General features: G+C 36.1%; 1 protein-coding gene across 1 annotated transcript in view; it reads left to right on the top strand.

The window, feature by feature from the left end:
- Positions 1-264: 264 nt before the first annotated feature.
- The window catches only part of GLRB (glycine receptor beta), a 40622-nt gene continuing 17443 nt past the window's right edge, over positions 265-23443 (top strand). Inside the window, exons 1-7 of the mRNA XM_026041643.1 lie at positions 265-540; positions 951-1104; positions 9328-9434; positions 11973-12040; positions 17834-18063; positions 20206-20288; positions 22566-22706. Coding sequence (XP_025897428.1) covers positions 983-1104; positions 9328-9434; positions 11973-12040; positions 17834-18063; positions 20206-20288; positions 22566-22706 — 751 coding nt within the window. The 5' untranslated portion in view covers positions 265-540; positions 951-982. The remainder of the gene's footprint in view (positions 541-950; positions 1105-9327; positions 9435-11972; positions 12041-17833; positions 18064-20205; positions 20289-22565; positions 22707-23443) is intronic.

Below are 23443 nucleotides of genomic sequence, written 5' to 3'. Positions count from 1 at the left end.
GGGGGGGGCGCGCGGCGGGAGCGGCTGCGGGCGGCCCAGACCCCCCAGCCCCTGGGGGCGCTTGTGGTGGGGGAGTGAGGAGAGAGGCAGGGATAATARTAATAAATAAAATGGATCTGATGCCTTGGGTACCTGGAGTGTTGCTACTGGCCTAGGGAAACACGGGTGGTGCAGGGGGGAGATAGCTGTGGAATAAAAAACAAAATTAATGGCCCCAAGAGCTGTGACTAGGAGCACGCAGCGGGGGTTTCTGCATTGGCGCAGGCTTAGCTTGCGGCCCTTCGTGCAGGGGCTCTTGCCTCTGAGAAATTAAAGCAGTGAATGGAATACCGTGCTACGGAGCGTAGTATATTGCAGGTTGCGTTTAGTCATCTTTGCAGCTCTGCTTTGGCACTGGCTGTAGTGCCTAGGGTGCTCCTTGCAAAACAGACACGCAGGCTGAGGATCCGCACCTGAAACTACGTGTGCAGCCCGCTCTCATAACTGACACTGAAGTTCCTGGTGCTGCTGGTGTGGGCAGAGGTCTCGGAGGGCTTGCAGGTAGATGCTGCTCTTAGGCCTTGTTATTTATGGTCACTTTTAGCTATATTAAATGTAGAGGGATGTATGATGCTTGTTGGTGGGGAATTCTCTTTCCGAATTCCTGAAGATTTGAGTTCAGTACATGCATGAGGGACATCATATTATTTCTCAAACCCACTGCAGCAAACCTGCACTTATGCGAGTGATTCTCTTAACAYTGCGCAGTTACTTAACTCACTGAAAAATATCCAAATCGGTTCCCTATCAAATTTATACCTCACGAAGCTCTTTCACAAAGTAWTGAAGATCTATTTTTTTTATGGCCAGTATACAAAAACAGAGCTTTTGCTTACTTTTTGCATGTATGTGCTCCCACTTGCTTTAGTTAGTCCTACTAAAATAAACCTCTTTATTTTCTTTTGCCATAGACCAACTTTTTCCCTGAAGCTTAATCCTCAAGATGAAGTTCTTGCTAGTGGCCTCCTTTATTGTCTTGTTCTCCTTATGGGTTGAAGAAGTCTGTTCCAAAGAGAAATCGTCAAAGAAAGGAAAGGGGAAAAAGAAGCAGTACCTATGCCCATCGTATGTGCTTTGTTTCTTTTATGTTTCCATATGATGGTGATCTTGCCATATTTTAGCCAAGGGGATTACATGACAGTTGAAATGGAACGTGAAGCTTTCCACTGAAGGGTCCGTTTTTGGAGGTGGGAAGTGGGAGAGGAGGTTGAGCAGTGATATGTCTGCAAGTCCTGTGAATGAGCATGTTTATTCTGCAGCAGGTTCCTTGTTTTAATGAAAAGAAAAATCTAAGCAATGATAAACAGTTGAAAATGGCATTAATGATTCCAACCCACTCTCTTGCTATTTTTATGGACATAGTAGAAAGGCCTTATAATACTATCCCCAGCATCTTACTACAAGTATACCAGTAAAAAAGGTGGGGACCCAAAACTCTGATGCCAAAATTCAATGTCTGGGCATCTTAATTCTGTGAGAAGTTAGCCTGCTTCTCTCCTTACTACATGTCGAACATTTTGAGCATCTTTCATTAATAATTAATTTGCAATAACTTGTTCATTGATAGTTGCCATAAAACAATCCTTTATGGAGCAATCCTTCAATAAAAATGCAACTTACAGTTCTGTAAAATCACAGAAACTACAACCTCTAACTGTCCAGCTTAGGAACAGTAGGAACATATTCTAGACACCTATGATTACTTTACATTAAAAAGCCTTCCTTTCAGTAATGTCTACCATATTTTACTTTGTAATGTGTAGGATGATGCAAAAGTTTTGTTGGTGAGGATGTTGGGGACTTGTGATCATTTTTGTGGCCAGCTCCTTCTTTTAGTGCTATGGTGTAAATACTCAAGAAAAAAAAATGATGGGATACAACAAGTTTACCATAAGCACAGAAAAACACTATGCCTTAAACAATAAAATGGTTTAGACACATTTAAAATATTTCCAACCACAAAATAAAAATACTATGAGACTATCTAGTTGGCATTAGTAGAGTTTTTCCTAGGAATAAGAAAATTTTACTGATAAGGTGCAAAAGACTTTTAAAAGAGTACATTATATCTTGTTTATTTGTTTTAAGAAAGAAGGTAGCATTTTACATTCCAATTTACATCTACATATGAAACTATATAAGTTAAAATTTTAACCTGTCTTTGCTTTACACTAGTTTTAGTGCAATAAAATTCCAAACTTTATTGTCACATGTTATTGCCTTCTGTTTCCTTATAAAATGTGTGAAGTTAAAACCTGATCTTTCAAGTGATAAATAGACAATGTGGCAGTTTTGAAAAGAATAGATTTCTCTTTACAAACTTTATAATGAGATTCAAATATATGCAGCTCATTTACCATAAAGGATTTGATTCAGTATTACTGCATGACTTCCTTGGTTGGGGAAAGTGTATACAGATACTTTGACATTATGGAATGGATGGTTTAAGACTGGTTTGGTTTTCAGACCTTAGTGTGGATTTGCTTACATGAAAACTAAGCATACCCTGAATACAAGCAATACAAGCTTTTAGCCAAACCTGCCCCTCTGGCATGATAATAACTACCATTGGAATAGGCTGGAAACAGACTAATTAGAGCTCTCATCAAGAGTTTATTATGGTCTCACAAGCAGATGTTTGCTTTCCCACAATTAGGAACTTCTGTATGGTTTCATAGAGCAAAAACTCTTACCTGTGATTATTCATGACCCTGTACAGAAGTGTGAATTTGTGATAGTGGCTTGATTTGTCATCCTGTTTTCATTTTTCCCTGAAACAGCTTTTTTCCTTTTTTTTTTCGTAAGGTGTGGTATTCATGGAACTAAAGTTCATAACTAATCAGTGTTCTCACTCTTAACTTAAGTTCTCTTGTAAAACTATAATTAAATGTGGTAGTCTGGGTCTCTTTCCGTAATTCTCCCTCAAAGTGAATGATGTTTACTCCGTTCTGAACAGCGTAGTGAGAAGACAGTATGAGTGTGAGGAAGAGTTATAGACTCTAGAGCTATATTTCATATGCAGCCTCTGGACTGAGCTAAAACTTGCATCTACAGGTAAAATTACATCTACTAAACCTAAGTGTAGGGAAAACCATAGGACCAATTTCCATTTTCAGATCCGTGAGGAGGATCTTTGAAAAGCGAGTTTTATAAAATATCCTCCCTATTGCACCTTCTAGCCAAGCTGGAACTCTTAACAAGATGTATCTATTTTTTGTCTGAGTACCTAACCTTTTGAAAGAAAGGGGTGAAGAAACACATGTAATCTGCTTGAACGTGTAGTTGCTGATCGTGTTTCATGTCTGCATGAAATATCAGAGTAGAAGAGATAGCCAGTTTATGCCCAGTAGTTGCTTGGATGTTCTCTTTATTTAGACAAAGGGAAACAGAACCTGGTCACAAACATGCTTATGTTTGAAATGGAAGCCCTGTTAGTTTGCTCTGGGCAGTCCCGGTTAGTTTGGATGGAGCACCTCGCTAACCTGGTTCTACTGATTCTTGARGCTGTCATCGCTGTGTCAGGCACAAGGATCAGCGTGCTTTTCTCAGGCTTAAGGAACAGTAACAATGCACTTGAGAGCATCACACAGATGCTCCTGAGAGTGTTCAGTCCTGCAGATGTTGGCAGYGAAACTGAGGCTGAGCTTAGCCTGTGGCAGCAACATGTGCAGTAGTGACACATGTGAGCTGTTCACACTGAGTTCTGGAAGCTTGCTTACCTGCCCACATTAGCAGACTCTTCTCCTTCATATTTCTGCACTAAGAAGTGGCAGATGAGATTCAGACTGCAGTTCAAGGTACCTGAGGTGAGTTTCTGCTTCAGATCATGAGGGAGCCTTTCTCTTTGTTCGATGCACTGCATTACCTCCTAGCTTAAGTACCAAAGTTACAGTCTAATTTTAAATGTTTAGTTGTCATCCTTGTTTGTCACATAGTCATTTATTCAGAGTTCCATGAATTTTAATGTAATCTGAGTGATAGCATTTTGCATTTGATCATCATCATTATTCTCTCTAGTAATAGAAATGTCACCTTGTACAGTTTGCAACTGTAGATACAGTTGCAACTGTAGATAGCAGTCACAGAAGTAAAGGAATTGTATCATTTCTCTTTGGTTTATGTTAATCTGATTTTATACTTTGAGATATAGCACTCAGAAAATTAAATGCCTGAACTATCAGAGCACTGATAGTTTGTATCAGTTTTATTTCATCAGTATTATCAATTGTAGTATTTATGATACATGCTGAGATGGCAGATACTGTGTTTCACAACACTTATTTTTATCATTCTGAGATAAATTCTGCTATGTTGTGTGACTAAAATGTCAATTTCTATCACAGATTAGTTAAACTGCACTAAATCTCTTTCAGCATTATATAAAAAAATCTTGGAAATAACTGAACTGTGTGAAATGGAATATATATTTTTATCAGACACTAATCTAGAAGCATGCAAAAGCAAACCTTGATCATCCAGGCTATCATCAATACTAGATCATCCAGGCTATGAGCTCTAGGCAAAAGCTGACCATAGAATATATGTGCTGCATTGCTGTCTGGACCATAACCTAGTGTAAGTCCGCTATTATAAGGTGTCCCCGTGACATGTCTATTCTTCTGCTGATAGTCAGGCCAAAAGTAAAAGATATATTCATGTTCCCTTCTAAAACAAAAGATTCTTTAGTGTAATGGCATCCGGGCAGTAAGTAATAAGTAAAATAACAGCAGCAAAATGTCTTTTTCCCGCTTGTGCAGAACATCTATATTCCTTTCTCCAATTATTACCCTTACATAGGGTTACCTGTGGTAAGGACTTGTTGTAATTCAGTGAGAGTGATCTAATGATAACCCAAAATAGATATGACTCTGACACATTTGCTTAACACAAATGTGAGGTATCAAGAGTAATATATGCTTCCTTTGGCCGTGTGTATCTACTGATCTAAACTTCTGGATTTTGATCAATGAATTATCAAGACAATTCTCCATTGTCATCAGTGTAAAGTATTAATTGTGTTCTTCACAGCAGTGGCAGAGTGTGTGCAGTGGCATATGGAAGAGAGAGGAAGTGAACATCTTACCATATATCCTAGAAATTCAGTATTTAAATTCACTTGTACGTTCATCAGCGATACTAAAAGCAACTTMTCAAAGAATAGAGAGGCCAGTCATATTCCACAGATACATCATCCAAATGACGTAGACTGACGGTGCTCTGTCTCCCTTCTACTGTTTATGTCAGGCTTTGTGCTTTTCAATAACTCTGCAGTAACTCTCCCATTTGCCCGAGGCATTGACCCCCATAATACAGTGTAGCACTCAAATTRTCCCACTAAGAATACTTTTTTATTATGATTATTTTGGGTAGGTTTTCTTCTTCCCATCTGCCATGAGCCACGGATTTTGATACCTGACCCAGAGAAGCTATGGGTCAGATACATAGGTATTCATATGGTGAGGCCAGGTGTGCTGCAGAAAGGCAAAAGCAGGAATAATATTTCTCTTCATCAAGGCAACCACTGAAGGACTGCTTTAGTTAACTGTAAAGAGTAGAAGCTAGAACAGGGTTTCTTCAAACTGTATGAAAAAAATATGTGGGCTTATAATTAGTTCAAGTGTCCTAAGTAAAACTTGTAGGAATGTTGTGACAGTTACTGAGGGTATTATAAGTCAGGTTAAATTCTTACTAAGCAATTTCTAGCTTTACTATTACTTTAAAAGTAACAGTGAGATTTTTGTTGCATTATCCATTGCTTGATGTTCACTTTATCTTAATTACTACTCATAAATTACTGTGAAGAATGTTGCTACATATCCATTTCCTAATGCTTTCTAGAAGCTATGCAAACATTCCACACAAGTTGAAATAAACATATTAAAACTGCAGCACATGCTGCAGCCGTTAGAAACTGAGGTGATATCTTAATTTGGTTATCAGCTTTTCTCAAGCATGAAAAGTCAAGGTTGTAGAGGTAAAGATGGCAAGCATAACATTTAATTAGCATGAGCATTGTTATATGGGAAGCAGACAGCCTGTATAAAACAGAAGTGCTGAAGGAACAGCTTAATTTGAATTCTTTTCCTCTAATGTGGTCTATGCCTGTGCCTAAAGTTGATTCAAAGGGTGGCATTGCAGGGAGACGATGAAGCCTGGGCTGCTGCTCTGCATGGATACCTACATGGGTGGCATGGACTGGGTCTCAGCCCAGTTTCCCAAGCACCTACCCCATCCTGCTCAGTTAAGCCACTCTGCTAAACTGTGACTCTGCGAGTGATTCAGCTTGCCAGGAGTTCCACGTACAATTTCTTGAGTTACGGAAGAAATGTATGCGTTTGGATGAGTTAGGTCTYGCCAAGGAGATTCAGACCTTGAGAAGAGGTGTAATAGTACAGATCCTATTGAGTGGTGGTCRTTCAATGCAGGGACACTGCAGAGGCCTGTGGTGAAAGTATAAATGGGATTGAGCAGAGGTTTTCTCCAGGAGCTGTTCCAGTCACTTCACTCAAAGGCACCTTTGCAAGAYAGTGATTGACTGTGTCCTTCTACTCGCACCACAAAACGCGTGATGCGGCTGCTTTTCGCTTGATTCTTACATAAATGAGGATAGATGTGGGCACATGACACCAGTGTAACTTCGAAATACAGCTCATTTCCTTACTGAAAATGTGATCAAGAGGCTCTTTAGCAGAAAGCATTACTGCCATCCTTTCCTCATGCTGTCAGTCCTCTCAGTGCAGCAATTCTGCTTTGCCTATTTCTTGAGCGACCCATGAATAAACAGCCTAAACAAGTGTTTGTATTAACATGCATCTGCAGTGCAACTCACACTCGCAGAACTACAAGCTGGTTCTACTTGAAAAGACAGATAAACCTGTCAGAATATAATCTGTATCTGCCTTTTTTTTGCTGTTGGATACTTCCTCCTTTAATTTCTCAGATTCTCTCTTTTCCTTCTTGCATTTTGAAAGCATCTGTGCTTAATTTATGTGTCCTTATTATCTTACATTCAGATTACATTCAGATTATTATCATCACTATTTAATGAACTTCTTTATATAAACCTGTAACAAATTTAAAACACAAGCATTTATGTAGGTTTGTTTTGTTATGTTGCCTTTTTTTTTTTTTTTTTTTTTTTGTGTGTGTGTGTGTGTGTGGTTTAATTTTGATGTTTCATTAATACAAGGCTTATGTGGTTTAGAATGAAATCCTGAAAGCACTAGAACTCAGCAATGCCACGAATCTTTCAGTATCAGGCCTAATTCTGTGGTACAGAGTATATATTGCTATCCCGCTCTTGCCACAAAACAGAAGATAATCTTAACATTTAACTTTTTATTTTCTTATTATACAGTCAGTGGTAACTGCAAAAGGAGTGTCTAAAGCTGATTTATGATATTTCTGTAGCAGATTGTTTGTTGGTAATGGTCATTGCTAAAAACTTAACATGAATTTATAAATAATAGAAATAAATTAGTTCTTTTGCATATTGAATGATTCACATACAAACAGCCATAAACACAACCCTGGGGAAATTACATGAAAGTGAATTTAGGAATTGTTATTCAAAAGGCTTAAAATGCCTAGTACTATTTAATTGCTGCAATGTCAAATTAGAAGAGGCTTACTGTTCGTATGGTTTATTGTTCAAACAAAAAGGACATCCTAGTACAATCTAAGATTTGTTACTAAAACCAACAACATTTCTGTATTATTAGTGGGTCACTAATACCTTACTAAATACATTTGGTAAAAACTTATAACATTTTAACTGTAGCAGAGCCAGTCCAATTGCTTCTGCTGTTTTACCTATGTGTTGAATTAAATCCGCTGATATTAAAATGTGAGCTTATTCATAAAAGATCTGCAAGGGCTGGGATCTAGTCATATCTCCAGTTTTCATTAAGAATGACATTATGCAATTGTGACAATTATCAATTAATTTTCCAAGAATAATCAATAAGGAAGTTGCTAAACAGAAGGTGCTAAAATTGGACATCTTCAAATTATTAGGGCCAAAGCATTCATGGAATAAAAAAAAAAAACAAAAAACAAAAGCATCTTGAGGAGTTGATACTATCTTCAATAAATCTTTGAATGCTGCAGAAGTTCCAAATGACATGAAGGAAACTGAGAGGTGAGAAGAAAATCCGCAGTGAGCCAAGACATTGGAAACACTAACCTAGAATAACCTGTAAGCCTGTCAAGCTGACATTGATATGGGAGAGAATAAGAAAAAAAGAAYTGACCAGGATAATATAGGCAATGGCAAAGGATATTGAGTTATGGAAAACATTTAGGCAATTAACTGGATCATTTTTTAAAATGTGTCGCTGCATTTGGTTGCTAGCCTTAATTGTGTTGATGCAAATGACTTGTGTCTCTGAAAGGTGTTTGAGTTATTTTTTAATGGCATCTTGATTATTAAATTAGAATGACACAACATCATCAGAGSAGTCATAAAATGGATAGAAAAGTGATTATGAGACAGGGTTAAGAAGTGGAAATCATCACTGAGCCAGTTCTACAGACAGCAAATTCRTTTACATGACATTATTGGCCTGCCACGTGCTCAAAGCATGTGCAGTAGGGACAGGCACACCCTTAATCTTCTTGCTTCTTGGTGTGCTCAGTTTTGTGTTACCCTTGTAGGTACGTTTGCCTGTCCCAGGCTGGCTATTTGCTTTGAGTGATTGTTTTAATTTAACACTCTAAACAGTAAGAGCAAAATAAACAGAAACGTGTGCAATTGCAAAAATTTTCCCCTGCAAAATCAGAGGAGTCGGAGGCCTACCTTTCCATAAGGAAGCTTATATTAGTACGTGACAAAGACATTATGCAAGGGCTCTAACTCCCTGTGAAACAGCTGGCACTGGCACATGAAAGCAGGAGGCTGCCAAAAGCCTTGGCGTGCTTTGGCACCTAAGAACTGTCAGTTTACTTATGTTCCTAAACTGATGGCCACTAAAAATAGTTCAGGTGGCTGTTTTCTGCTAGTGAAGAAATCATGCCCCTCTGGGTACTTGTGTTATGAGGGAAGGGAACAATTAACCATTCCAGTGCATTCGCTTTAGACAACTTTGTAGGAGAGTGTTCACATTCACTGCAGTACTTGGAAAAATCCTAGAATGTCTCTAGTAAAGGGAGAATGTGTGCAAGGGAACTGAAAAGGATAAACCTCTTTTGCTTGTGAAATGACATTAATGGCATACCTTTAAAATGACTTAAGCTTAAGTACATAGCTCTTTCTGTCTTAATAGTAACTAATGGACTTCTTTTTTACAGACAGCAGTCAGCTGAAGATCTTGCAAGAGTACCCGCTAATTCTACTAGCAATATCTTGAATAGGCTATTACTCAGTTACGACCCCAGGATAAGACCAAATTTCAAAGGTTTGTCAGATATTTCAGATTCTGTCTTTGGAATTTAGCTTATGCACTCTTCACACATAGGAAATTTGTGTGTAGATGATACTTGCAACATGCATTTCTAAAAAAAAGAATACTTATTTCCCCAAATAATGTGAAAATGCAGGAGATATTTCCCCTTTTKAGCTGAAAGATAATGGATTTTGTAATCATAACAATGCCTGATGCTTTAAAGCTGTTGTTATTATTCAAATTCTATTAATAATTAATGCATTAATGAAATGTATTTGAATAGAATTCGATTRTAGAATATTTTTAAAAGTATATTTTAATACATACTTTTAAATTAGGCTTTAGTATTGCCTTTGCTTTATAGCAGGGATATAGATGCTTCTCTAGAGAACTTTTATGAGGACTTTATACAGTTTGGGATCGGCAGTATCACTATTTTGAAATCACAATTTTTAAATAAAATTAATTGCTTTRAAGATGTGCTAATAATGCAGCTGACATCTTGGAATTTAAAATGCATTTTGATTTTTTTAAAGAATATTTTGTGTTTTTTAAAACAGGTGAATCTTATATGTAGGCAAATGTGATTTATTTATATACACAGAAAAGACTGGAATATGCATTTGATGCAAAATCTCTAACAGCTCACACAGCTTTAATTTATACTTTCCTACAATGAGATTATTTCCTTGGTGGGAAAAAGATGTATACAGTTTTGTTACCTTAACAGATACTGCTGTTTATCTAAACCACTTTTTGTTGTATATTTTAAAAGTTACATTTTAGTTATATGTACATTAAAWGATGTGTTGTTATAACATGCTTGCCAGTAGTATGAGAAATTTGGAAGCTTGTAATCTTCAATGTGCTTTTCTAGAGRCTTTTTTCAGTTCTTTTATTTAATCAACTTTTATGAATACATTAAAGCTAGTTCTAAGAAAGATTCCTACTATTTTCTCATTCTCTGGTCTAGAACATGTGTGTGCTTACAGCACCAGGCATTGTCGCAAAGGATACATATCCAACCCCCATTCTACCTGTTTTTTGGCACAAGATAAGCATGTTATCAGAAAGCATGCTGCAGGTATTTTTATGTGTTTGGTATCCATGCTGGCAGTCTGGTCAAAATCAAGATGGAAAGAAAATGGAGGAAGAACATGTAATCTTAACTCATACAAAGGTGGAGGGAAAAGAACATTTGCTGACAAGTGATTTACTCGTGTTGAAGTGCTCCTTGTGCATGACTGATTTTCTTGCACTACAGTTCGTTCTCCAGTCTGGCAGGAATAGAGCACCTGGCCTAGTGCTGCTGGGGAGGGTGCTCTGTCTCATGCATCAGGCACTAAGCAAAGCATTATGCTTATTACACAAACAAAATCTGGACTGATTTAAAAAAAAATTATTTTAACTGAATAAAGTGAAAATTTATCTTAGTAATTTCTTGGTGACCCAAGAAAACTTATCCGAGTTTAATGTATGCATTAAATGCATACTGAAATACTGTATGCACCCAAGGAAACGATTAAATTAGGCCTGTATCACTTTGTATTGCATTTGTTTACAGAGTCAATATATTCTTGCTATATTCTTGTATCTTTTATTATAAAAAATAGAATTCCACTGAATTGAGTATTTGCAGCAGTGTAAGTGAGATCAGATACATGCATATAGAGTGTACACTGACACTGTTAACATATAGATGCTACATAAATTAGTTCTCAGAACCACCAGGCCACTCCCCACTTCAYGGTAACTCTCTGTTAACACCAGATTAAAGCACTGCCGATCGGTTCCTGCAGGGTGACAGAGGGCAGATGTAGCAGCTGTCGTGCCATCCCCTTTCAGCTGCTGGAATCCTGGCTGTGGAAAAGAGGAGAAAATCCAATCCATCTCCACAGTTGCTGGCTAAGAGAATTTTTCTTCTTAGCCAATTGTTAATCAATGTAAAATGGAGCAGCTTTGCAACTCAAGCTTTGCATCAAGGGCTAGGTAACTGTGAAAAATTAATTAAACCATTTTTATCTGCCAGTATGAATACTTGCACATTTGTGATTTATACAAAGAAGTATCTTCTTATAAGTAAATATATTGTCATAACTCATAAATTTAGAATGATAGGTCATCATCACGACTTTGAAAGTAAAAAACTCCATCATTAGGAAAGCAAATTGCTTCTATACATTGTACTATATACAAGATTAATATTAGATTGGAATCCCATAAAAATAAAAAATCATGGAGTTTGCAGATGATTCAGACTCATGATCTGTGACACACGTTAAGCTTAGTGCTCCAAGTGAGGTGTTTTTCTCTTATCATTAGGATGAAAAGAGTTTTCATGGTTTTCTTTGACTTTCAGTGTGAACAGATTAAACTTTGCCTTTCGAGAATGGAACATGATGTAAAAAGATAAAGTTGTTTGAGTCTCAGTTATGTAAAAACATTACACGTTGTGATACTAGTGTAAAGGAACGTCAAATGAAGAATAGTTTATCTTTATTGTCTTTATTGGAATATGCAGTTTACTTTTTTTTTTTTTTTTTTTGAAAGGAATTCCAGTTGATGTTGCAGTCAACATCTTCATTAACAGCTTTGGGTCAATTCAAGAGACAACAATGGTAAGACTGAAATTGGATGAATTCAGCGCACATGCAGATTTTCTTATGTCAAACTTCAGGCTGAGGATGAAATATAAAGTATAAATGACTGTTTTGATTGTACGTGTTGAGAATTGAGTTAATGGGCTTACTGATAGACTTGCTGCCATAAGCCTCTTAATCTGCTTTATTACCTTTTTGTACCCAGATTGTTGTAGCATTTAGAATCCGACACACATGAAGGGAATTCTGTGTTTTTTAAGCATGAAATACAGTTTTTCCTTTGTGTAAGGTACTTAGTTCAGGGGAAAATCACATTTGGTCCTAAGAATTAGCTGCTATTCATGAGAGCTTATATGTAGGTTGCTTGTTATATTATTACAGAAGCTACTTGGATTGTAGAGGAGGCAGAAAAGTATATATATAGTACATACATAAAGAAGGCTGAAACATACTGATAGAAGTAGAACRTAGAGAGGCAGAAGGAAAAGGAGTAAAGCGCTAGACTATCAGTGCAAACGTCTGCTTATTTACCAGTGTGAGAGAAAGTGAACTGAGTTCCAAAGTCTCCAGAAAAATATTTTTACAATTCAGCGAAAGCATTTCAAAATGTTAGTAGCACTAAATAATCTTCGGAACTATTTTGACATTTTTGTTTCTGTACGGAGTACAGTTAATTGCAAAATAAAAAGTAACTTCACCAAAGTTCTCATATTTTGGATAAAGGTTTTTTGAGTTTCTTTCCAATAAATATTGTGAAAAATGTTGCAAAAAATATATGATTGAAGATGTCCTGACCTGACCTGAGTTTTTCYTTTTTGGGGGGGGGRAAGAAAGGAGTGCACCATGTCTTACTCATGGGTAGAAAGCAAGTACTTTGCTATATGTAGAAGGCAGGTACTTGAACTTGGGAGCTTTGAGGTATCCCTTGACTGTACAGTTTAGAAATAAATTTTGCAATGGCTACATTAATGGCTGTAAGATCTTTTGAAAAGATCTGCCAGGAATTTCTGTTTGTTTATCAGGGAGTGAATAAAGGATTTAGATTTGATTGCATTTGATAAATCCACTAATGGCACTAAAGAGAAGTGACATTAAACAAAAAATATAAGTATGCTGAAGTTATCCCCAGATGTATTTCATGAAAACTAAAAAGGAACTGCAGGACAGGCAGGAAGAGCCAGAAAGGAGGAGTGAGATAAGTGTTTAAGATGGCAGGTATATTTGGCCAGATGGCCCTTTCAAGTTTCTGAAATTTATTGTGTGCTTTAAAAAGTGACTTTTACAGAAGCTTTTTTATACTTCACCAAAATCCAAAAGTAACAAAACATAAATGTAATGGGTGTGCCTCCAAAATAAGTGGGCTGTCTGCRGCAGTGCATGTCAGCCTGCCTGTGAATTTCTGATCTAGTTGCCTACAAAATTACATTTCTCACTTTATCCTTTTTTTTTRATTTCTAAAATATGAAGCAGATCTTTATTTATTTTATGGAACAAGTGAGAAAGGTGCCTGAGTTTCTGTGTCCAGCTCATGATATATAAGCCTGTTTATGTGAACTTTGCATTACTTTTTGGTTCCCTTCAGGTATGACATGAAACACTGAGAGAAGAATGTCATGTTTTCTCTTACCTATATCGCTTGGGAAACCCTTCCTGCTCTGTGGGCACAGGGTCCTGTGGACATGCAAGAATTATTGCTCTCTAGGGAGTGATCTGTTACTTCTCTTGGGATGAACCTAGATAATGTGCTGAACGGTAAAAGCAAGTTTGTCAGTCTAGGAAACACCTTGTTCYTCCAGCATCATAAAAAAATTGTTGGATCTCTGAAGAACCAGCCCTGGGAGAGAATTTATTATAAGAGTAAAGAAGAACTAATGGCATTATGTAAAATCCAACAAGTTGGTTTACGTACGGTGTTCAGGAAAGAGAAACCTCTGCACACAATCACAAACTTGCTGAGAAACTCTTTAGAGTTGGAGAAGGGAGTAGCTGTCTGCATCTCTTCTGTGTCAGGTGCTCGTTTTGGTTTGGGAGCACTATTGATTTCTTGACTATATCAGTAAAATTAACAGAAGCTACTAAACTTGGAGTGATCTGATTGCTGATGCTGAACTGTAGGKAATAGTACATATCTAGGTGTTCGGTGGATGATGTATCCTGGTAATTCTTTGCTCTGCCAAAACMTCTGATGGCTGCCTGGGATAGCTAAATTTTTAGATCTTTGTGAAACCTATCAATTAGGCAGACATGTGCAGGTAAAGCATCCATTTGGCCATGCTAAAAGCATGTCGTGTTCATGTCAAYRTTCTTCTTCTGGGATGGGAAAAAGGCATTAGGCACACAGATTTCCTTTTCTTTTTCTTTTTTTTTTTTTTTTTTTTTTTTTTTTTTTTTTTTTCCCAGAAGAATATTAGGAAAGGTACCAAAGGAAATATCTTTATGAAGACCTAAGATGTCATGGACCTCCCTAAATAGGACTCTTTGAAATAGCCAACTCTGGGCAGCAGGTTAATGTCTGGTATTTCTAACTGGTCAAGAGAATCTCACAGTGCACCTTGTTCAGCATCATAGTGGCTGGTTCTGATTGTTCCTATAGTTGAGGATTCCTGCAAAATTGAACAGGAAGGGCTGAACCTGCAAAGGAGATTAACCATTTACACCATCTTTGCACCAACTTTAACCAGGCCAATAATCTTCCAAAACATTGATTCATGGATAACATGTATCAGAACATCTTAAAGGCATTCTTAGACTTATGTAATAGTTCCATATCAGAGCTCTTTGAAGATCTTAGAAGGAAATCGGTTGAAAAAACAAAATCCTTGGCAAAAGCACTGGCATCTTCTCTTGACTTTGTATTTCCCTGCCCTGCCCCATGTAATAATAACCTATCTCCTTCATCATCTGGGTTTGATAAGTATGGGAATTCCCAGAGGTGTCCAGAATGGCTCATACTACTAAAGATTCTGTGTTTGAACAGGTTGCACAGTCTGTTTGGGTTGAAAACTTAGAGGCATTAAAACAAGGAGCCAAAATGTGAAACCAGAGGTGGAGCAGCAGGATGAAGTGCGTGTTGAAGAAGGCACACATTGCTTGTTCAGGCTAAGAATAAGGAAGAAAAGTGTTGCTAGGCCCAAGGCAAGGCAGGCAGGCAAATGTTTTGCTGGGATCAGGACACTGGAAGCCTGTTCCCACTGGACACGATCAGTTGTTGCTTGACTGCAGATAAGATTGATTGTCAGTATCAGAGGCGCAGAGTCTGCCTATTCAGACAAATGCACCTACTGATGGGGTCTGATCTCTGCTGCTGGCCCTGCGTGGCCAAGGACAGAGCACAGGCTCCTATAACTTAATGCCCAGTTCCCTGCTCTGCTCCTTCTCAGTGAGCATCAAATAATCCTTCCGTCGCTGTCCTCCTGCTCCTGTGGCAGTCCTGTTCATAGCTATGCAGCTGGCTCACTGTCCACAACACAGAGTGGAGATTGCCTCCCACTGAGGGAGAGTCTGCTTGCTTGTAAGAGAAAAGGGTTTATAATAAAGCAAGGAAGGAAGTAAAGTTGTGCCCATCTGATCTGATTTCCAGTTTTTATTTTGGCAGTACATTCTGCTTTTCAGTGATTTAAGCTGAATCTTCTGAATGGGTAAGCTGAAGGCAAGTGTTGCATCCTGCTTATCTTTTGCCCGTGGCTTTGAGAAGACATTTTATTTTGTTAAAATAAGGATAATGCATTAGTTTATAGGGCGATTAATTTTAATGTAATGAATAGTTGAATGCTTGAGAGCATGAACAATATATAAATATAATGAGCATTTATCTCATAYAGTTTAAAATAGTCATCTTCACTGAGACAAGTCCATATGGAATTGGGATTTCAGCAACACAAAGTAAATATTCAATTATATATGTATAATTGAAAAGATCCATTCTGAGATAATGACCTGAATTCCTTCATATTATGAAGCTTCTTTATAAGAGCCTTCCAGTATAAATCATTTTAGAATAATTAATATTTTATACTTCTTTTTTATTCTGACATAATAGTTTTTCATATAAATAAAAATCAGACTCTATTTTTTTTTCAAAAACAGATTGTCAAAAAGTCACCTTTCCCTCAGAACTACATATGCTAATAAATATTGCTACAGCTCTTTCTGGATAACTTTGATGCTATTTTTTACAATGCAATGGGGAAAATGGCTCCAGTACAGTGTGCAGTGCAGTACAGAAGTACCTGTGCTGATCTGGCTGCTCTCCTGGCCATGACAAAGTGGGCAGTGTGCTCCAATTAACAGTGCAAATCAATAGGGTAAATTAACCTGTGTGAGGTCCTGACCAAGTGACCGCCTTCCTGTTGGCGTTAGCATGAGTTAGCAAGGGCATCTCAGCATGTCACTTGCTTTGGACTGGCAATATATACGTTGCAGTAACAAMTGCAGTTACRGAAGTACTTAGGATGTGAGTTCTGTTTTCAGCAGAAATTGCAACAAGAAAGCATTAATTTGTACAGTATATATCTTTTATAAAATTAGAGTGTTATTTTGAAACATTCGCAAATCAAAACATATGAAGAACCCTCACTCACAGATAGTTCATTGCTCGCATTTTATTATTATTGCGAAGAATCAACAGTTGGGTTTTTTTCAGTATAATGGAAGYTGTGACCTGTATCACAGGCTGCTTTCTACCCAGGAGACCATTATTTAAAAAAAGAAAAAATCCCACCCCAAATAAGCCCACCTACTATCAAAGACAACTCAGAAGGCCAGAGATAGAAGCTATCTGGAATACAGTATGTTCTTGTTTAGTTTGYGTTGTTTCAGCAGTATRTGGTCTGCCATGTTTACATATATATAACAAGAAGCATTGGCCTCACTGTAAATGAAGTAAGCAGAAAGAGTTAGAGATGTGAGGTAAGAGAACTCGTTGCTGCCACCCTGGGTTAGACTTTTCCTTTGGATGCACATAGCTTTCCCCAAGGACAGAGTGCATCCGGGTGCCGTTTTGCCCTGGGACACTTGCTGCTCAAAGCAGTTTTGACACTTGCTGCTCAAAGCAGTTTTCCCAAAGACACAATGTGGTTCTCACCGAGCATGGTTCTCCCACTACCCGTGCTTGAGCAAAACTACTGCTGAACTCAATGTGAAGTTTCCTCTGGAAAGTCTTGATTTTGTCTCTTTGAGACCAATTCTGTTTCAGCTTTCATAAATGCTACCTCATTACTTATGTTGCAAGCTGCTGTCAGTACAACTCAGCTATCAAAACGTCCCCAGAGCCACGGTTACGTGTCCCATAGCTGTTTTCTGGGTATATAGTTTMAAATCTGTTATCTACCTGAGTTGTTCTCTGATTTTAGGGTGTGACATTTTTCCCCACGTGTGCCACTTATCCAACTGGGGAGCAAACTGGCATTTACACTTGCAGGATGTCCTGAYGGACAAGATATCTGGCCGGCTACCTGTAGTGTTATTAGTGCTGTTAAGCCTTGGCCTCCCTCTGCCTTGCTCCATGCTTTTATTTATACCAATATTATGTGGTCTACCACCAAAGGAAATGAAAATGATGTTGAGGGAAGAATTTTATCCCTATTTTTCTTTTTGACCATATTCAGGACCCAAGTATGACATGATCTACCCATAGGTAGTAAATCCTATTAAAATCAACACTTACTAAGGCTATTTGAGCAGTGATTATTGTCTCTGATAAATTATGTTTTGTTTTATTTTTCCTTTACATGCTCATAGAATTGTTCTCTTTCTCTGTGTGCTTTGGCTAGACTTTTGGCTAGTCTAATACTTATGTATTCTTTCCATCAGGATTATAGAGTCAACATCTTTCTAAGACAGAAGTGGAATGACCCCAGGCTCAAACTGCCCAATGATTGGAGGGGTTCGGATACCCTGACAGTGGACCCAACAATGTTTAAATGTCTTTGGAAACCGGATTTGTTCTTTGCAAATGAAAAAAATGCTAATTTCCATGATGTCACTCAAGAAAATATCCTTCTTTTTATATTTCGCGATGGAGATGTCCTAGTGAGCATGAGGTATTAACTGATGTTTTTCTACCCTTAATTTAAAGTCAGTAAATGAATTGATAGAATTTATGTACTGTGTTAGATTTAGTTAGATTTAGTAGGGTTTGTGATGTATGATATTGTTTATAAATTGTCATGTAAACATAAACTAAATGATATGTGTGTAAATAAATCAGAAGAAAATGGTTTTCAGCATATGAGTTCATGTCTCAGCAACTACTAAAAGAGAAAGTATAAAGCAACATACATKGCACATTATGTAAATTAGTATTATGGGAAACACTGTTTAAATCCTTTTGATTATAGTCTAGATTCCTGGCAGCTTAATAAAATGAGTACAATATCTGAAATAAAAACAATAGCAAAATTTATTTTATAAAATTTTATAGAATTAATTTTTTKAAATAAAAGCAAAGCAATGTAATTTTCACATACTTGGATTTCTAAGTTAAAGAAAATGATGATTACTTACTACATAAAAGAGAAAGACAGAAATTAACAAAATAGTGAATATAATTGTTTTTCAAAATTATTAGGCCATAATCCTGRTTAGAAYCCATGCCTTACTAGGCAGAGATTTTTCAGAGGACCTCAAAATATTGTTCATTTTTGTTACAGTTAGTGCATTATATTTTGTGGTTTGGCTCGTGTTATCTAATATATACAGTGTGCAATAAAAAAAAAAAGATCACCAAAAGCAGTGCAGTGATTGAAAAGAATGTTATGATGAATTAAACATTTGGAGAATTAGTATACAGTGACTTGCAGAGACAAGGTTCGATTTTTTAACAATGAGCAGTGATTTTATCTATCTATCTATCTATCTATCTATCTATCTATCTATTTATTTATTTATTTTTACAGTGACTCAGTACATAATATTCTGATATAGGAATAATAGTTACCTAAATATACTGCAACTTTTTTTTTGCCATTAGGAGGAAATTGCTTCTGAAATTTTAGTAGTTAGTAGTTCTTTCCTGGATGAGAATTAGATGGGAAAAGAGGGAGATGGATTTTTTTTTTCTCATTCTAAATCAGGATGAGAAATGTCAATCTCAAGACTTTTGCAAACTATAATAAACTATAATACATATAAATCAGGCAATGAAAACATTTCATTTGGCTCACTGTGAAGGTCCCACTTTTGATTTCAATTGCTTGGTGGCAGGTTTTTGAAGTCCGTAGGAATTAATATTTCAAAATGGAAAWCCACTTTCGTCTATAAAAGGAGCCCCTCTCTTAAAACACCAAATGTTAAAGGAAATATTGAAACTTTTCTTCAGATATTTTTCCAGGTCAGAGCTAATTATACATCATCTTATTTCAGTGAATAGTTTAGGTCAATGAAGAGCGGTTATTCAGTTTATAAAAATATTTCAAGCAGAAAAAATATTTCTTTAAGAACTTCTGTATAACAATATCAAACTCAATATTGTCTGAAATTAATGTCTTCCTCTATAAATATCCTGTCATTTTTAGTAATGTAGTATGTTCATAAATTATATTAATGAAGTTGAGATTAATTTTTTGAACTTTGGAGACTTTAATGAGATGTTCTTACTTAAAATATATAATGCTGTGGCTTGAATTTTTAAATTACAGTGAAATACCAAGTATAAATGAATTAAGGTCCAGTTATGAAAATATATGAATGGCAAGATTCATGTGTGAGAGAGTCTTTGCCTGGATAAACGGTTAGCAACTAGGCAATAAAGTGACAGATGAAATTCAATGTAAATAATTGTAAGATGAAGGCTATAGATAAAATATTCTAACTGGTGATATCTGGTGAAATATCATTTCCTGAGTGCTCTAACCTTTTATATCCTTCTTCAGAGATCTTAGATTCTTCTTAGCTTCTGCTGCTGACAGGATTCCTGCTCTACATAGGGCTTTAGTTTGATTATTCTTTGATTATGTACACTGCCATCCATTCATCTTTSTCTAGTTTATGAAATACTCTATGTTTACAACTACACATAAAGTTTTATTATAGATTATTAGAAATGCCTAAATTTCACGCTCACAATTTTATTGTATTTTTGTGAGAAGCTGAAAATCAAATACCTCTGATTTTTCTTGTATTGTACTCTCTTACTTACAAGGCATTTCATGTTGTTTCTAAATGCCATTTTTTTGTGTTTTCAGATTATCTATTACTCTGTCGTGCCCTTTGGACTTGACCTTATTTCCTATGGATACACAGCGCTGCAAGATGCAATTGGAAAGCTGTATGTATGGCCATCTGTGCATAAAGAGTTGCCTTCTAGACATGCCTATGACATGACAAGCCATTCTGTATTGTTTGTGTCAACATCTTGTAATGAATCTTGAAATTAACATCCACTGATTCCCATCCATATGCATTTACCTATGAAAAATGTTTCTTACAGTTATGGAACTGTGCACTRCTTTTAACTCTTGCTATGAAAAACAGTGGCAATTAATTAGCTAATGGGTTGCTTTACAAACATACAAATAAGAGGTATATCTCTTGAGGAAGAATTGTTCATGAAAATAGTTCTCAGTACTTTACTTAAACAAGCTGATTTTCTTTCTCCATCATAAATGTGATATATTCAAATTCAGGAGGAGGAATAGATTATCTATTGCTTTGGAATGATAGTGTGCATTAAAATTCCTTGTACCTTTTTATGCAATTATCAAAAGAAAGAGTTGTATCCATGGCCTCTGTGACTGCAGTCTGCCCGCGCGGTCTCTGAGCATTGGGCTTACTTTCCTTCCTCACCATTAGCWCTTTCATTCTACTGAATATTTTAACATCTTTTTTTTTTTTCATTCTGGTTGTTAGTTTTTCATAACATTAAAGGACACCAGCAGTACTACAGCTACTGAAAAAGTGTATTAATGAATTAAGTTAATGTGCTTATTTTGTTTAATTAAGTAGTACATACATTCTTRTATCTTTGACATGAAGTTCCTGAGTACATTTTCCAAATTGCCTATTTCCAATATTATTTTAATTTCATACTTGCACACATATCACTAAATAGTGAAAAGAATTTTCTACTCAGTGATACAGCCATGCTAAATTATTATGTTGACAACAACCATGTATGCATTCCAAAATATGACATAGATAATGAACAGCAGCACATTAATTCAGTGTATGCCATCTGTGAAACAGGAGTTCCACCRAAGTCTTTGCTTCAACAAATACTCTCTGTTTTTGGAGTAAAACAGGAATTCCTAGTAAATGGAGAAGAATTATAGTAGAATTCTGATAGGTAAGCAGAAATCTTTGATTTTTGAAATCTTCAAGGCTATATGAATGCCATCTTGTGTATATTACATTCCAGACTCCTCATTAAACTTTTTTTGGCTTTGCTTTTTACCATACAAATCAAGAAAGGTAATGTTTTAACAATAATGATGATTTTCCAGAGTACAGAATTTCCAGCAAAATGGGAATTGCTCCCATCTGGTGTAAAACTAACACATAAACTTCCTTTTCACAAATGAAGAGAAGGGTGCAACATGGAAGGATAGGGTAAAATTCCATTCCTCCAGTTTTCAGGAAGAATTTTGCAAATTCTTTCTCACATTTTAGAGTTAGAGGGTTCCTCTTTAATTTGAAATATCAGGAATGTCTTTGGACACTCTGGATTTTGCAGCATCTCTCTCTCTCTCTCTCTNAGCAATTTACATTTGCTATGACTTTCTGGCTGATACCTGAATATTCAGATAGAGCAATAATGAGCACTTAAACACATCCATACTAAACAGTAACATTAAAGAAGTAACTGCTCTTTGAAGTTAGAACTTACATCTTTGCCAGTCTATTAATCATGGTATGATTTTATTATTTCACACTATCCAAAGGCACTAGAAGCCTTCCCTTATCAAGCTCTTTCATTTACTCTTCATGTTACTGGTTAGTAGCTGTTTAAGATGAACATTGTATCTCTACTTATTCTGTGGCATAATTATAGCCTCTAACTCCAAAGTTTCTCTTCCTTTTCCACTGATCTTTCTTCTAGCATGACAAAAATCAATATATCCTGTGTTCTATAACATCTAGATACACTGACACTATGCACAGTAAAATCCTTGTTTTACTTTCCTACAATCCTCAAAGCTCTTGTCTTGCAAAGATCATATAAGAAAGAAGGGAGGTTTACGGTATGATTTGGAAGACAAATTRAAAGGACAATATGGAGAGGTCAAAATAGCACTTCAGTAAAATGGAAAATTCAGTACAACTTTTGCTTTCCTTATTTAAACAGGGAACGCTGAAACAAATGCTTCTTCAACAGTGTAATATTGCTGATAATATTACGCTCCGCTAAGCCCTAATTTTAGACCTCCATAAAAATTGAGAATTATTACATTTTTATGTTTATTTCTTTTAATAGGGAACAGGAAAAACAAGTGAAAGGAATTCAATAAATATATGATAGGTATTCTTGATGATTTTACTCTTACTAAGATTTTTTTTAAAACATTTAATAATACTTTTTTTTTTTTTTTTTTTTTTTTTTTTGTAGTTGGCTACACAACTGATGACTTACGCTTTATCTGGCAATCTGGAGATCCTGTGCAGTTAGAGAAAATTGCTCTGCCTCAGTTTGACATTAAAAAAGAGGATATTGAATATGGTAACTGTACCAAATATTATAAAGGCACAGGTAGGTAATATAAGCAGTGTCTTTGTTACAAACTAGCTTTCTGCAGTTGCTGTTTATGTTTAATGATCAATGCTCTGGTCATGGCTTGTATTTCAGGAGAGGAAATAAATTATTTTTAACTAACCAATAATTCATTTCACTAGTTAACATAGTAAAAATCACATCTAGTATTTGTAATCTATTTAAAATACAGAAATATCTAGATTAAATATTAAAATAAATGTTTTTCTTARTTTGTACTTATATATCTTATGATCCTCTGTCATTGTTTTGTTTTTATTATCCTAATACCTTTTTATGCATGCAAATGTCTAACTTTTGTGATGGRTATTTGTGTAGAATTATATCAGTTACAACAAAATAGGATATTTATGAGTTCCTGCTCATCTTTAATTCGAGATGTGGATAATATTGGAGTGTAACTTCAAATACTACTTCTTGCAGGTTCTTCCTTTCTTTAAGTGCTCTTGGAAGTATGTCATTATGGGAAGCTGTTTACAGTCCTTGGCTCTGTATTTATTCAATCTCAAGATTATTTCCTGAGCACAGGCACTAATTTATACAATGATTTTCTGTACACTGGCTGCTTTTTGATTGATTCTTGCCTATAATTATATTTAAATTGCTCACATGCTGTGGAAAGCACTTTTTCTTAACAAGAGAACTTAACAGGGTATATTTTAGTCAGTTCTTTTGCATAATAAGCATAAATCTCCTATTAAAACTCAAGAAGGACA

Source organism: Nothoprocta perdicaria, unplaced genomic scaffold (genome assembly GCF_003342845.1).
Source record: "Nothoprocta perdicaria isolate Ctin4 unplaced genomic scaffold, notPer1 scaffold_29, whole genome shotgun sequence".
Taxonomy (NCBI): Eukaryota; Metazoa; Chordata; class Aves; order Tinamiformes; family Tinamidae; genus Nothoprocta; species Nothoprocta perdicaria.
Note: the sequence above shows the minus strand (reverse complement) of the source record. Positions and strands in the feature narration are given on the sequence as shown.